The 17,057-nt window shown below is 47.0% G+C and overlaps 1 protein-coding gene across 2 annotated transcripts in view; it reads right to left on the reverse strand.

Moving 5' to 3' along the window:
* The window catches only part of rragca (Ras-related GTP binding Ca), a 20,936-nt gene extending 4,778 nt beyond the window's left edge, over positions 1-16,158 (reverse strand). For both annotated transcript variants that reach the window (XM_042338662.1, XM_042338663.1), the window contains exons 1-4: positions 15,718-16,158; positions 4,996-5,195; positions 2,255-2,369; positions 1,985-2,127 (exon numbers count right to left, since the gene is read on the reverse strand). In XM_042338662.1, the coding sequence (XP_042194596.1) occupies positions 1,985-2,127; positions 2,255-2,369; positions 4,996-5,195; positions 15,718-16,107 (848 nt within the window). In that variant the 5' untranslated portion in view covers positions 16,108-16,158. The remainder of the gene's footprint in view (positions 1-1,984; positions 2,128-2,254; positions 2,370-4,995; positions 5,196-15,717) is intronic.
* Between the last annotated feature and the right edge of the window lie 899 nt (positions 16,159-17,057).

Consider the following 17,057-nt stretch of genomic DNA (forward strand, 5'->3'; position numbering starts at 1 on the left):
ACCCCAGCACAACCCACAGCCCCAAGCCCCAGTCCAGCCCCAGCCCAACCCCAGCCGCAACCCTAGCCCCCGGCTCAATCCCAACCCAGCCCCCAGCTCAACCTCAGCCCCCAGCCCAACCCCCCACCGAACCCACCCGAACCCCAGCCCAACCTCCAGCCCAGCCAAACCCCAGCCCCCAGCCCAAGACCAGCACAAAACCAGCCCAACCCCAGCACCCAGCCCAGCCCCCAGGCCAGCCCAACACCAGCCCAACCCCCAGCGCAACACCAGCCTAGCCCCAGCTCAACCCCAGCCCAGCCCAGCCCAACCCCAGTCCAAACCCACCCCAACCCTAACCCCAGCCCCCAGCTCAACCCCAGCCCAAACCCCAGCCCAACCCCAGCCCAAACCCAGCCTAACCCTAACCCCAGCCCAACACTTAGCCCAGCCACCAGCCCAGCACAACCCCAGCCCAATCCCCAGCCCAACTCGCATCCCAACCCCAGCCCAACCCCAGCCCAACCCCCAGCCCAACCCCCAGCCCAACCCCCAGCCCAACCCCAGCCCAGGCCCAGACCCAGCTCAACCCCAGCCCAGCCCCAGCCCAGCCAGCCCAGCCCCCAGCCCTGCCCCAAACCCAACCTCGAGCCCAACCCCAGCCAACCCCAGCCCAACCCAGCCCAGGGCAAAAAAGATTATATGAGAAAAGATTAGTGGGTCACATAAAAGAGAACCCTAAGATATTTCATAAGCATATAAAGAATAAAAGGTTATTCATCAGTGGGGTGGGTCCAATTAGGGACCAAAGAGGAAATCTTCTGTGGATGCAGAGGGCACGGCTGATGTACAGAATGAGGACTTTGCATCTGTCTTCACAAAAGAAAAGAATGCAGCCAATGCCACAGTATCGGAGGAGAGGGTAGAGAAATTGGACAGGATAAGAATGGAGAAGGTATTAAAAAGGTTGTCGGTGCTCAAGGAAGATAAGTCACCCGGTCCGGATGGGACGCATCTTAGTAATGTTACTGAGGAAATAAGGGTGGAAATAATGGAGGCTCTGGCTACAATCTTTCAATCCTCCTTGGACACTGGGGTGGTGCCAGAGAACTGGACGGTTGCAAATGTTACTCCCCTGTACAAAAAAATAGGCAGAAGGATAAATCTGGGAAGTACAGGCCAGTCAGCCTAACGTCAGTCGTGGGGAATAAAGTGATGCATTTTGGGAGCAAGAATGAGAAGGCAATGTAAACTACCTGGTATAATGGTAAAGGGGGTGAAGGAACAGAAAAACCTGGGGGCTTATGTATTTGAATGTTTGAAGGTGGCAGGACAGGTAGATAAAGCTGTTAAAAAAGCATACGGGATACTCGGCTTTATAAATAAGGCATAGAGTACACAAGTCAGGAAGTTATGATGAACCTTTATATAAAACACTGGTTAGGCCTCAGCTCGAGACTGTGTTCAGTTCTGGGCCCCACACTTTAGGAAGGATGTCAAGGCATTGGAGAGGATGCAAAGGAGATTTCCCAGAATGGTACCAGGAATGAGGCACTTCAGTTATCAGGAGAGGCAGAGAAGCGAGGATTATTGTCCTTGGAGCAGAGAAGGTTAAGAGGAGACTTAATAGAAGTTTTCAAAATTATGAGGGTATTTGATAGGGTGAACAAGGAGAACCTATTCCCACTGGCGGGTGGGTCAGTGACCCGAGGACCCCGATTTAAAATAGTTGTTAAAAGAAACAGAGATGAGGTGAGGAGAAATGTTTTCACACAGCGAGTTGTTGGGATCTGGAATGCATTGTCTGGAAGGGTGATGGAAGCCGATTCAATGACAGCTTTCAAGAGAGTAGATAATTATTTGGGGAGGACAAGTTTGCAGAGCTATGGGGAGAGTGGGATTGAATTGGAAAAGCTCTTTTCAAAGAGCCGACACCGATACGATGGGCCGAATGGCCTCCTTCTGTGCTGTATAATTCTTTGATCTTCATTTAACAGTCACTCACCCATAAATGCAGGAAATGTCAATCACTACATCAATCATATCACAGCACAGCTCATATGACTGCATGTCTACAGGTGAACTGTCTGTTGCAATGTAGATTTTACTGACTACATCAAAAAGAAAGGCCTTTTCAATCCCAGAGTTCTGTAGAGAAAGCAAAATAGTTTAAAGATCTGTGACTTTTAAACTGTTACACATTAAAACAAGAATTATTTGTCCCATAACTTCATCCTCCATTCTGTTTTGAAACTCTTCAAATCCAAGTACTTACCGAAATAAAGATGTTAAGTAGATTTTCCAGAGTTGGCAGCTGTGGGATAAGCTTCTGGACTACCTTGCTGAAAGCTTCGAATATTGAATGATCGTAGATGCTGGTTAAGTAAAAGCTGATGAATTAAACACAATCAATAACACTGAATTGGCAACTACAACAACAAGATTCCATTTATAGAGCGCCTTTCACGTCGGGAGGACATCCCGAGGCGCTGGACAGTTGGGTCAGGACCCGAGCAGGTGTCAGGGTGGTCAGGGTGAGGGGAGGGAAGGGAGGGAGCGAGGAGAGGGTAGAGAGTCGAGAGGGGAGCTGAAGGCACGGTCAAAGAGAAAGGTCTTGAGACCGGCCTTGAAGGAGGAAAGGGAGGAAGCTGCGAAGGCACTGGGGATGGAGTTCCAGAGCCTCGGGGCTGAGAGGCTGAAGGCCCGACCACCGATAGTAGGGCGGTTGGGGCGGGGGACGTGGAGCAGACCGGAGCCAGAGGAACGGAGGGTACGGGCAGGTAAGTAGGGGGATAGTAGGTCGGAGAGGTAGGAGGGAGCGAGGCCGTGAATGGCCTTGTAGGTGAGGATGAGGATCTTGAAATCAATCCTCTGGGGGATGGGGAGCCAGTGGAGGGGAGCGAGGGTGGGAGTGATGTGGGCGCGGTGTCTGGTGCGGGACAGTACACGAGCTGCAGAGTTCTGAATGACCTGCAGTGTGGAGGGAGGGCCGGGAAGGCCGACGAGGAGAGAGTTCCCATAGTCCAGCCTTGAGGTGACAAAGGCGTGAACCAGGGTTTCAGCCGCGTGAGGGGTGAGGTAATGGCGTAGTCTGGCGATATTCCGGAGGTGATGGAAGGCGGTGCCAGTTGTTGTGCGGATGTGAGGGAGAAAGGACAGCTCAGGGTCGAACAGAACCCCGAGGTTCCTGACTGGCTTTGAGAGGTGGAGAGTGCAGCCTTGGATGCTGATGGTGTCAGTGCCTGAGGTGCGGAGGCGCTGACGTGAGCCAATCGGGAGGGCCTCAGTTTTGCGCACGTTGAGCTGAAGGAAGTTGTCTCTCGTCCAGGACTCGATGTCGGACAGACAGCTGTCAGGACATCGGGGGTCGTGGAGTTGAGGGTAGAGGAGGAAAGGTAGAGTTGGGTGTCATCCGCATACATGTGGGAGTTAACTCCATGTCTGCGGATGATGTCACCACAGGGGGAGCATATAGAGGGTGAAAAGGAAGGGACCGAGGACAGAGCCCTGAGGGACACCACACGAGACAGTGCTGGGGGTGGAGGAGAAGCCATTTGTGGAAACAAAATGAAGACGGTGGGAGAGGTACGACCTAAACCACTCAAGGACAAGGCCTTGAAGGTTGAAGTGGGAGGACAAGCGGTTGAGGAGGATAGCGTTGTCGACCGTATCGAATGCTGCCGATAGGTCGAGGAGGCAGAGGGAGCCCTGGTCGCAGATGGTAAAGATGTCATTGGTGACCTTGACCAGGGCAGTTTCTGTACTATGGGCAGCACGGAAACCCGACTGAAGGGGTTCAAACAGTGAGTAGGTGAAGAGGAAAGAGCGCAGCTGAGAGGCGACGACTCTTTCAAGGACCTTGGACAGGAAGGGGAGGTTGGAGATGGGCATTGTACCTGTCTTCCTGTTATGGACTTTCTAGTAAATCATGTCTGCAAACAATTTCTTCAGAAACACAAATACCTCATTAAATGGTCACACAAACTGGGCTAGATTTAAAGTTTTAGATATAAAGGGCTAGATTCAACACTCACACCTTTCTCTCTGTTCCTGATATTGCACAACTTTTATGGCGAGGTGAACTGGATTGAATGCAATGTTTTTTATTGAGAAGTGTCTGACTAATTATTTTTCCTCAACTGCCATGAGGATGGCCTGCCAATCACAGAGGGAGGTATCCCTGATAGATTTCTAACCCTGTGGTTGGGGGGAATGAGGAAAGTTGCAGAGTGAGGAAAGGTTCAGTTTAATCCTGCTGAAAAATAAGACCCAAGAGATTTCAAAATTACAAAGCAGATTTTGACCTGATCAGAACAAAATGCTCACAATGACAAAGACCTCAAGGAATAGGGCACTTTTTTTAAAAAAAACAAAGTAAATTAGAAATGAATAAATGGGGAATCCAGCTGAAAATTATTGCACAAAAATGTTAATACAGAAATCGAAAGGTTATGAGGTCAGTGAAGAAGATCCTAAGATGGGTTCAAGTGACTAAAGACATTTCTAAGTTAAAAAGGGGATTCAGGGATATGATGAGCAGAAAGAGTGGGAAGACCTTGAGGTCAACCATTCTGAAATTCCTGAATAGTTAATTGTCACCATTTCTATATTTAATTTAATTTAAGGATTTAACACTGCTAAAACTCTGGATCAATACGGGGGGGGGGGGTCATCCTATTAAACCAAGTTTAGAGGAGATCATTTGGAAAAAATGTGGAAAACATCATAAATGTTTATGTGAGCTAAATTACCTTTTTGTGAAATTAAATGAGGAAGAAATATTGGCTTAATCAACATCAACAGGAAGTCAGAAAAAATCTTAGCTTTATGCCTTATCCAGAGGATAACACCTCTGACACGTGCAGCGCTTCTTCAATACTACACCCAAGTGTCAGCCTAGTTTATAAATCAAATTGCAATGCAGAGCTTAAATCCACAACTTCTGATACACAGACGGAAACATAGGTAAACTGACATCAATAAAGCCTGACCACAATTCTCTCATTGGCAGCTTACCTCAAGTGGAGTTTCTCTAAACCAGCATCAGCAAGGTCATCATTGGCTCGCTGATGAATGTCTCTTTGGGTCTCAATTTTGTGATCATCGGACAAGCCGTCCACTTTGTGAATAAAAACTTCAAAGTTGATTTCAGGATTGACTTTATATGCTCTGGACACGGTCAAATGAAGTCTTGCGAGGGCTTCCATATAGTCATCCTGCCAAGGCACAACAACTTCATCAGTAAGCTGACATCCACTAAATAATTCCACCATCAGACTCTAATGCACTCATTGATTCTTCACCAAGTCTGCTGCACTCATCAATTTAATTGCATTAATAATAAAATATACAGCCTTATCAGATCGTCAACATGTCTCAAAGTGCTTCACAGGATATACTGTAAAGATTGTGTATTTTGTGGGCGAAACGCAGCAGCCAATTGCGCGTAGCAACATCCCACAAACTAATAGAGTGACTACTTTAATTAAGGACCTTAAGTAGTTGAATAAGGTGGCTCTAATTATATATATTTTCATTTCTGAGTTGAGGAGGGAAAAAAAGGGTTTTAATTAAATTGATTATTTTTAAAACAGCTACTTGATGCAACTGGACCAACTTGGACACACCTGCCCAAATGTCAATTCTGTCAGTAATCAAAAATCAAATTTATTGTCATAGCAAGAGACAGAATTCAGTGCCGGCCATCATAATTAAGTGGATATATTTGGGCTCAGACTATATTTCAAGGTGACACAAACGTTTGCTCAACCTCCTGTATTCTTCACTCTGTGCCAGCTTTTTATCTTTTTGCAGGGTCCTGATATTTATCCTACAATTTGTCTTGGTTTGTTATTTCACTGTAACTAATGACCTGTGGACAAGTTACAGCCAGGTTTTAGACCTTACCCAAGGCAATACAACGCAATAAAAACAAACACAAATCTAAATTAGACGCGAGTGCATGACCAAGCAAGTATGCAACAAAGATTTCCTCCTAAACTTGTCCCAGGCATAATATAAATTGGTTAGTTTTTTATCTCCTCTTTAGTGATGTTGTAAGATGGGCCTATAGAAAACTGCGGCCGCAATGTTTCTGTGGAATCCACTGCAAACAACCGCAAGCGGGAAATAGGCTTCGCTCACCCGAGGCCCCATTGTTGTGATTGTTCGTGTCTCTCTCTCTCTCCTCTGTATGAGTGTGTGTGTGTGTCTCTGTGTCAGTGAGTGTGTGTGTCGCTCTCTCTCTCTCTGTGAGTGTGTGTCGCTCTGTCTCTCTGTGAGCGCGCGCGTGGCTCTCTCTGTGTGAGCGCGCGCGTGGCTCTCTCTCTGTGTGAGCGCGCGCGTGGCTCTCTCTGTGTGAGCGCGCGCGTGGCTCTCTCTGTGTGAGCGCGCGCGTGGCTCTCTCTCTCTGTGTGAGCGCGCGCGTGGCTCTCTCTCTCTCTGTGAGCGCGCGCGTGGCTCTCTCTCTCTGTGAGCGCGCGCGTGGCTCTCTCTCTCTGTGAGCGCGCGCGTGGCTCTCTCTCTCTGTGTGAGCGCGCGCGTGGCTCTCTCTCTCTGTGAGCGCGCGCGTGGCTCTCTCTGTGTGAGCGCGCGCGTGGCTCTCTCTCTCTGTGTGAGCGCGCGCGTGGCTCTCTCTCTCTGTGAGCGCGCGCGTGGCTCTCTCTCTCTGTGAGCGCGCGCGTGGCTCTCTCTCTCTGTGAGCGCGCGCGTGGCTCTCTCTCTCTGTGAGCGCGCGCGTGGCTCTCTCTCTCTGTGAGCGCGCGCGTGGCTCTCTCTCTCTGTGAGCGCGCGCGTGGCTCTCTCTGTGAGTGCGTGTGTCGCTCTCTCTGTGAGTGCGTGTGTCGCTCTCTCTGTGAGTGCGTGTGTCGCTCTCTCTGTGAGTGCGTGTGTCGCTCTCTCTGTGAGTGCGTGTGTCGCTCTCTCTGTGAGTGCGTGTGTCGCTCTCTCTGTGAGTGCGTGTGTCGCTCTCTCTCTCTGAGTGTGTCACTCTTTCTGTGAGTGTGTGTGTATCTGTCTCTGAGTGTGTGTCTCTGTAGGTGTGTCTCTGTGTCTGTGAGTGTGTGCGCAGTGGCAGCCCAGAGGCAGGAGGTGGTGACTTCCTGGAGTCTGCAGTCAGGACACTGGTGAGCAAAGCTGTTGTTTTGTGGATTTCCCGGTTTTTAAATGTTGTGTGGGGTGGAAATGGACAATTCAGCCCATTGTGCCGCACTGGTGTTTGTGTGTGTTCTTCATGTTTAGTTTTTATCAATAAAGTGATATCAATAGGTTGCCCATAAAATGTACTTCTCAATAGCACCAATCAACTCGCAGTAATTTTCTGAAAATTTGTCAAATTTCACCACAGTTTTTGGAAAATATTTCTGTAATTTTCTGTTGGCCCAGGTCATAAGAAGACTATTTACTGATCAAGAGCTAACAAGCAATCTGCTTCCAAGTGTCCAGCAACAAATTTGCAGAAACATGAGGTTAAAAAAGAGATGGGGTGGACTCACATTTTAACAAAACAGTATGTAACAAAAAGAAGCTGTTTGGTGCATCAAACTTATTCTTTCCACAGATCGGGTACTATTGTGGAATTTACATTGTCTGTCACACGGTTTGTACTCCACTGTTTTTAGCATAAATGTTTATACATTGTTTAACAAGTCTTGCTGGTCTCAAATAATCAGATATAATAAAAATCAAAAATCTCTTAAAAGCAATTTGTCTACATTAGTCATTTGATCCAATGAACATCTAATGTAACCCTCAAACAAGTTTAGGAATAAAATAATAATAATCCTTGCATTTGATATAGCGCCTTATCACGTCTTCGAGATGTGTCAAAGTGCTTCACAAAAATCCTGATGTGTCATAAACAATATTTGCAAACTTGAAACTTAAACGTTTATGCATCCAATTCATGTCAGAATTTAAAGCACAACATAAGATGTAACAGTTTGCCTTGATTCAATTACTCTCATCTCTGTATTTTCATTTCCTTATTTCTATTCCTTAGGACCCAGTTCTAAGCCAAGGCCCTAACAGGTTGGGTTGGTCGGAGCTGGACACGCAGCAGGTAAGCTTACTGGACAAGGCTTTCCATTTCAAGCAATAGGGTTTTAAATGGTTAACCTCCAGCACAACCTGTGCCTAATACTTTCCAGAAAAAGTAAGCAGGATGCATCACTCCAGTAAGAATGGCATTCAATTCCAATAAATATCTCTGGAATTCCCATATATAAGTGATTTGCATGGAACTCAGTTTAGTTTGGAAACTCTTGTGCATGGCGGTGGGCTACTACAATGGTGGGCAAATGACACCCCACGGGCCATTTCCGGCCGTCAAATGATTCTCCCTGGCCCATCATTGGGTCCAACAATAGAAAAATTACAGTTTGTTCAGTCCCAGAAAGTCACACAAATCGCATTTGAATCTGACATCAGCCAATCACACGGCTCAGTTGTGCGCACAAGTACTTGAATCAGGGCTGATGTCAGAAATGTACGGATCAGCAAATTTTCAAACACGGTCGGCAACCGCGGAAATACTTTTCACTGAAAAGGATGTTAATTCGAAATGAGTTTATCAAAGAAGAGAAAAGTGGATGCTGAAGGCTGAATATTCAACAAGGATGGATTTCTAAATTTCTTTTACCAGTGGGGGTGGAAAATAAAACAAATAAAATAAAAATAAAATAAATTAAAAAAGAAAAGAAAGAAAAGAAAAACAGTGTGCAGTTACAAAATAAAGTAAGCAATTTTGCATGTTTTTCACTGGCACTCGATGAGAGTTGTGATGTCAGAGACACAGCCCAGTTGATAATTTTTATTCGAGGTATCACCAAACATTTTGAGCTCACAGAAGAATTGGCATCAATGCAGTCAATGAAAGATACGACAACTGGAGAAGACGTTTTGGAGGCAATAAATAAGTGTATCTTAAAATTAGGAGTGGAGTGGAAAAAATTGGTGAATGTGACCACCGTTGGAAGCCCAAATCTGACAGGCAAAAATGTTGGGTCACTGAAAAGAATTCAAGATCAAGTCAAAAAAACAAATCCAGAGCAGAATATTGTTTTTCTCCACTGCATTATCTACCAAGAGGTCCTCTGTAAGAGTGTTCTAAAACGAAGCCATGTCATGGACACAGTTACGAAAGTGGTCAACTACATTCAAGCAAGAGGATTAAACCTCAGGTAATTCGTAACTCTGTTTGAGGAATTGGAATCTGAGCACACGGATGTTCTGTATCACATGAATGTAAGATATAAAGATCTTGAAAACAGTGTGGGAACTGAGAACAGAGGTTGATTTATTTTTGGATGTGAAACAAAACGATTGAGATTTCTCACAGCTGAATGAGCGAATTGGCTGATTGCGCATTTGCCGTTGATATCATGGGCCACATGAATGAACTGAATTCAAAACTGCAACGGAAGGGGCCTTTGTGCACGATTTGTATTGCAATGTCAAGTTATTTATAACAAAATTATTTTTTTATTGCATCAGATAGGAAACAGGCTGTTCGCCCACTTTACAATTTTGCAGCAGATTACTGTTTTCGATCAAAGCTTTACAAAGTATACTTCGTCATACTTGACTTACACGCCAAATTCCAGGATTTCAATTTGATGGAAAATGATCTGTCTTTTCACCTTTCTCATTTGATGTTTACAAAGCCCCATTTGACCTCCAACTCGAGCTTATTGACCTGCAATGTGATCCATTGGTTGCGGAGCAATTCAAATCAGTTCTGCTTCAAAGTTTTTACACCTCTCTTAATGAATATACGTTTCCAAATTAAAGGCTCATGCCCAGGGGATGGTTGTGCTGTTTGGATCAACATACATATGCGAGGAGACATTTTCTGTGATGAAATTCAATAAATCAAAACATAGATCTGTGATGACTGATGACCACCTTGCAGCAGTACTCTGCATTGCAACAACGGAGATGATGTCTGACTTTAATTGTTTGGTTAACGCACATCAACGCTTTCATTCTTCCCATTGAGTGAGCTTCTCACATTCTTATCAATATGTGAATAAATGAATAAATATCGAATAAATGTCTGCTCAATGAGTTGTTTTTATTTAACCAAATTTTAATGAAAGTCAATTATATAGACTTTATTTTATGCATGTACAAGTGTAAGATTTGATTTTGAACTATTATTAAGCATTTGCATCTATATTAAGTGCGGGGCTCGCGAAGCTTACCAAAACTCGTGAAGTGGCCCGCCAGCCAAAATAATTGCCCAACCCTAGGCTACTAGAACTACATCTTCTTATTCCAGGTAGAATTCTCAGAAATCTACATTACACTCTCCCCATGGCCTGAATAGTTTTCTTTAATGTGGCAAATAATTCTCCAGCTGTTGCCCAACCAATGCCCTGTCCAGATTCACATCAGTTCATGGCTTTTGTTACCCTAACTTTTTTTTAAGTGTCACTATATATAAAAACCCATATCCCATTGTCATTTATCCTACTTTATCCAACCTATTAAAGACTAATACGCCATCACCATGCTAAGAGTATCTAACCCAAACTGAGATTTTCATGCATCCCACCTACACATGGAGATCTCAGAGATAGATTATCGGATTGGAATGCATTTCGTTACATAATTCCAGAAATTATTAGGCACAGGTTGGCAAGAGCCATGGCTTGGGGAGCCTGAGAGTGTGCATTGGGGTAACTGTTGGGAGTCTACCCAGCTAAAACCTCATAGCTTGCCATTGATATTGCTTTCTGGCAAGTTGTCCCACTGCTGGTCCAGGTAGGACCACCCTAACTGATAGGGCTTAACAGGAGCTAATGACTCTCTGCCCCAGTGACTGGTCTGGCCTTCCAGGTCCTGCTGATGAGTCAGACTGGCTGTGCTGTCATCAGCAATTCCCTAGAATACTGCGGACCCACTGGCTCAGGAACCAGACTACCGAAATCGCCACAGAGTGCTTCAATATATAGCCACCAATATATAGCTCTTCATATAGCCACCAGATTCAAATTGCCATTTTTGATTATATCTTGTAAATAAGCCTCCAATCAGTATTCAAAACTTCAGCATCAGTAAAGTGTGTAACCGTTCCCCTAGGACAGAGTTTAAGTCAACCAGTTTTGGGGTAGGATCATAGCAGGTAAGATCAATTGTGGTCAACAACAACAACATGGATTTATATAGCGCCCTCCACGCCAGACATCTCAGAGCGCTTCACAGTAACAGATCCCGGGGCCGAGCCAGGGGGAGGGAGAGGAAAGTGACCAAAATGCGGTCGAAAAGAAAGATCTTCAGCCGAGACCTGAAAATAGGAAGAGAAGGGGCGAGGCGAAGGGAGTGAGCAAGGGGATGCCAGAGCCTTGGGGAGTAGTGGCTGAAGGCACATCCGCCAATGGTGGAGCGGAGGATTCGGGGGACGCGGAGGAGGCCAGAACCGGAGGAACAAAAGCAATGGGCACTGTTGCGAGGAGACAGCAGGTCAGAGAGGTTGAGGGTTGCAGACGAGTGCAGGGATTTGAAGACAAGGGTGAGGATCTTGAAATCGATCCTCTCTGGGACAGGCACCAAACTGCGCTCCCCGATCACCCAGGTCCTTGCAGTCTGGCAAGGACTGGGTGATGGGGGAGCAGAGTTTGGTGCGGGTGAGAATGCAGGCGGCAGAGTTTTGAATGATCTGGATTTTATGGATTGTAGTGGAGGGGAGGCCGGCGAGGAGGGCGTTAGAATAGTCCAGCCGAGAGGTGACAAAGGCATGGACCAGGGTTTCAGCGGCTTTTGGAGTGAGGTATTGGCGGAGACGGAGGATGCGTCGGAGGTGGAAGAAAGCGGTGCTGGTGAGGGACTGGATGTGGGGGAGGAAGGATAATTGGGGGTCGAACTTGACGCCAAGGTTACGTACGGGTTCGGAGAGTTTCAGGGGGAGGACGGGTCGGTGGAGGAGGTGAGAACCGTGAGATTTTAGACATTGACGAGAGCCAAAAGTATGGCTTCCGTCTTGTCAACATTCAGCTGACGGAAGTTTGCGCTCATCCAGCCCCTGAGATCTGACAGGCAGGTCCATTAGGGGACAGGGGGTCGCAAAGTGAGGTGGAAAAATAAGAGTTGTGTGTCATCCGCATACATGTGGAAATGTACCCCATGTCTGCGATGACATCCTCTAGAGGGAGCATGTAGATTAGAAAGAGGAGGGGGACAAGGATGGATCCTTGGAGTACTCCGCAGGTGACCAGGTGAGAGCGGGAGGAGAAACTGTTTGTGCAGATGTACTGCTGGCGGTTTGTGAGATAGGACTTGAACTGGGCGAGTGCAGTCCCACTGAGGTGGATGACGGTGGAGGAGGATGTCGTAATCGACTGTGTCGAACACCATGGAGAGGTTCAGAAGGACAAGGAGGCAGAGGGAGCCCTGGTCACAGATAGAGAGGATGTCGTGTGTGACTTTCATAAGCGCAGTCTCTGTACTGTGGGCGGAAACCGGACTGGAGGGGTTCAAAGAGGGAGTGGGAGGAGAGGTGTGCGCGAAGCTGATTTGCAACAATGCGTTTTAGGACTTTTGCGAGAAAGGGCAGGTTAGAAATAGGGCAGTAGTGGCTGGGGTTTGAGGGATCTGGGGAAGGTTTTTTGAGTACTTTGTTCACTTTGAGAGTTCACTTTGAAGTCATTTTTATATTTTGACAAGATTAGTTCACCGGTAATTTGCAGATATTGCCATCTTCATTTCAAGCACTGAAACGGGATATGAAAGTGCTGAAATTCCCCGACCAGACCAGCTGCATGATGGGCACCGACCATCAGCAAGTAGTAAAAAATCAAAATAGGGATTTTGAAAACATCATAATTTGAGCAATAAAAGGGATGAAAGATATTTTTGGCAATATGATGGGCAGTCACACTTTCAGTACTAATACTAATAATTCTCAAGGAGCAAAGATGTGACATTTTTAATAATTTGATATTCAAGGACTGAAATTTAAGTGAGATGTAGCTGGCTAGAATTATCACCTGAGAACCTGCAAACTACAACGACAAGTTTTATTGCTTAGAAAAACAGCAATTTTGACGCATGCAGCACATACATGCAAAACCAACAGATGAATGCCGGAAGGAAAAATAGAAAATTATGTGAACGGGTACACTGTCGCCAAGGTCACCATGAATTCTGCTCAAGAAGACAATGCATATGAAACATACAGGAAAACAAATTTTCATGAGTGGTGCAGCCATGAATGTATAAACGTGCTCTGAAAACAACACAAGATAGCGTAAACCTTTAGAAACGACTCCTCACTATCTTTTGCATTAATTTGGGGGAAGAAAATGCATTGTTTACATAGAGGTGCGGTTTTTCAATGGTTTCTAATAAACAGATGATATTTGTAAAAAAAAATCAAAAATGGATGAATGTCAACAAGATAAACAGATACATTTATACTTTGAAATTTTGCTGTTATCCAGTGGAAAAAAATGCAATGAAACTAGCTGTACTTGGACGGATGTGGTGCACAAACAGTATGTTTCGACCGTGCTTACAACAACCTCCCCAGCCCCCCCGGAGTCAGGCTCCACCACTGTTATGCGCTCTGAGACGCTACCCTGCATGGAGGGCGCTATATAAGTGCAAGTAGTTGTTGTTTCATACGAATATGAAAACATTAAATTACTTATCACACCACAGCAATGCAGCACACCGTAAGTTAAAGAAAATGCGGTTAAAGCATTTGTAACTTGGCTTCACATTTACACAATACAGACATCAATTGCTTGTAATGTACTGTATTAATTCTTTTGTGAGGCTGGAATATATATAGGGCACAGTAGTATGGGTGTGTAGATGATTGACTCTGGAACTCCATCCCCAGTGCCTTCGCCTTCCTCCCTTTCCTCCTTCAAGGCCGGTCTCAAGACCTTTCTCTTTGACCGTGCCTTCAGCTCCCCTCTCGACTCTCTACCCCCTCCTCGCCCCCTCCCTTCCCTCCCCTCACCCTGACCATTTCCCCCTTGCTCGGGCCGTGACCCAACTGTACAGCGCCTTGGGACGTCCTCCCGACGTGAAAGGCGCTCTATAAATGAAATGTTGTTGTCGATTGGTAATTGCTATAAGTTTTTTTTAATGTTTTGTAGACTAACCACCTCATGCATGCATTTATCCAACATTCAAAACATCTTGATACCAAATGTTAGTAACCACAGAATAACCCTCTTAAATTCATAAACCTTAAGCAATTTCTACCACAGGGTGAGCTCAAATTGTGGAGTCGTGTAGCTTAGTGGTTAGAGCACTCGCCTTGCAAGCAACGGGACCTGGGTTTGATTCTTGGGTAGGGTGAAACGTTAGGCAAGCTTCCTTATTCCACATACACGTCTCTGTTTACCAAGCAGTAAGTAGGAACCCGGTTGTTAGTCGATTGGCTTTTCCCTTCAAAAAATAATAATATGGTCACTCAATCCACAACTGCTTGTTGTGCCCAATTGGCTGCTGCATTATATACAAAATACACAATCAATTAATTTTACAGTATATCCTGTAAAGTGCTTTGAGATATCTCGAAGACATGATAAGGTGCTATATCCAATGCAAGGATTGTTATTATTGTATTCTTTGGGAGGATGATAACGAGGAAGGGTGAGGTAATCCAACTGTTCTACTTGGAAACTCAACAAAATTAAATTTCTAAGGGATAGTTTACCCTGTGTCAGGGGCAATTATATTTCTCAAATAGGTTCTATTGTCACAGGGTATAATTTAAGCAATTTGGCAACAGAACTAGTATGATCAGAACTAACTGCACATTAAAATCTTTCCGTCTCCACTGTCCCAGATTGGAGGGTGAGAATCATTATTTAAGAGTGATAAATTATTTAAGGGTCTATTTAGGAGCAATAAATTAATCTTCTATACTTTAATTGGAGCTCAAGAAGCAAGTCTTGATCAGTATTTTAAAACCTATAGGTAACCACAAACCTGGGTCAATTATCCAGAGTGACAGACTTTGTACATTTCTTACCCCACCCCCAAATCATTACAATAGGGTATCACTCTGCTAACTAGAACATTTTCAAAACAAAAAAGCAGAGTTAACAACTTAATAATTCCAATCACCTTCTTCCTTTTCACCAAAATGGGAGAAGCCTCAGCTATACAGTCTCAGGAGCCTGTGACAGCTTTAAATTGGATAAAGTGTGATGTTATCACATTTTCGAAGTTCTGAAAGTTATCAATAAACTATATTCCAGTTCTGACAAAGGGTCGTGGACCCGAAACGTTGACGCACTTTCCTTTCTCCATAGATGCTGCCTGACCTGCTGAGTGTTCCCAGCGACTTTGGTTTTTGTTCCAATAATATGTCTGATATACAATGGTAAAGTCGATAAAAAGAAAGCAAAGAATTTAGAATTAAGTACTTTGCATAAGAGAATAGCAACATTTCCATGTGTAGGTGGGATGCACGGAGTTTGGTTTTGATACTCTTAAGCATAGTGATGGGTTTCCGCAGGTGTCAGACGCAGCTGTAAATACAAACTAACTGCCCAAGTCAACAGGACATTGACCATTGGTGTTGATGGTGGTGACAATTTTAGGAGGGGATTCACAGTGGAGGAGACAAATAACACTGCGACATTCACCAGGACAGCAACTCAGGGCACAAATAATAATAATCATTGCATTATACAGAACGCCTGATCACGTCATCGAGACATCTGAAAGCAGTGTAGTGACTGTGTGTCCTGCACACCGCTGGGGTCAGACGGTTACCTGAGCGTCAATGACGAAGATCAGCGCTCCGGTGCCTCTGAAGATCATCTCATAGTCAAAGGTGGGGTCAAAGAAGTCCACCTGTCCCGGGAAGTCCCAGATCTGGAAGTTGACGAAGGAGCTGTTGGAGATGTCGTCTTTGTAGATCTTGTTGGTACTCTCCAGGAACAGCGTCTCGTTCGGGGACATCTTGTGGAACACCACCTTCTGGATGGAGGACTTGCCGCTGCGCCTCAGGCCCATGAGGAGGATCCGGGGCTTGGTGTCGGGCCCCGCCTCCCCGCCCTCGCCGTCCGCCTCCTCCGCCCCGTAGCCGAAGTCTTTGGGGAAGGAGTCCACGGCCCCGAAGCTTCCCGCCAGCGGCTCCTCGTCGCCGTACTGGATGGACATGTCCGCAGGCGGCTGGCGGCGACCTGCTGCGCGCGCAGCCTCCTCTGACCCACCGCGAGGTGCGCACGCAATCAAACGCCTCGGCACCGCCCCCTCCCGCCGAGATCCGTGTCTCCCATTGGACCAACGCCGCGTCCATCAGCCACCCCGCCAGCACGTTAGGTTGCAGTTGACATGTGATAGTCACCTGACCCCGCTCTGACCTCTCATCCTAACCAGCTGCGGGGGAGGGGCAATGGGGAAGTCACTGTGGCGTCACCAGGAGGACCCCCTCCCCCCCTCAGACAGTAGGAGCCCCCACCCCCCCCAGACAGTAGGAGCCCCCACCCCCCCTCAGACAGTAGGAGCCCCCCCCCCCACCCCGACAGTAGGAGCCCCCCCTCAGACAGTAGGAGCCCCCCCCCTCAGACAGTAGGAGCCCCCCCCCTCAGACAGTAGGAGCCCCCCCCTCAGACAGTAGGAGCCCCCCCCCCACCCCCGACAGTAGGAGCCCCCCCCCCTCAGACAGTAGGAGCCCCCCCCCCTCAGACAGTAGGAGCCCCCCCAGACAGTAGGAGCCCCCCCCCCCAGACAGTAGGAGCCCCCCCCCCAGACAGTAGGAGCCCCCCCCCAGACAGTAGGAGCCCCCCCCCAGACAGTAGGAGCCCCCCCCTCAGACAGTAGGAGCCCCCCCCCCCCTCAGACAGTAGGACCCCCCCCAGACAGTAGGAGCCCCCCCCCGACAGTAGGAGCCCCCCCCCCCTCAGACAGTAGGAGCCCCCCCCCCTCAGACAGTAGGAGCCCCCCCCCTCAGACAGTAGGAGCCCCCCCCCCTCAGACAGTAGGAGCCCCCCCCCCTCAGACAGTAGGAGCCCCCACCCGACAGTAGGAGCCCCCCCCCCCCTCAGACAGTAGGAGCCCCCCCCCCTCAGACAGTAGGAGCCCCCCCCCCTCAGACAGTAGGAGCCCCC

The sequence above is a fragment of the Callorhinchus milii genome, unplaced genomic scaffold, assembly GCF_018977255.1.
Source record: "Callorhinchus milii isolate IMCB2004 unplaced genomic scaffold, IMCB_Cmil_1.0 Scaffold10, whole genome shotgun sequence".
NCBI lineage: Eukaryota > Metazoa > Chordata > Chondrichthyes > Chimaeriformes > Callorhinchidae > Callorhinchus > Callorhinchus milii.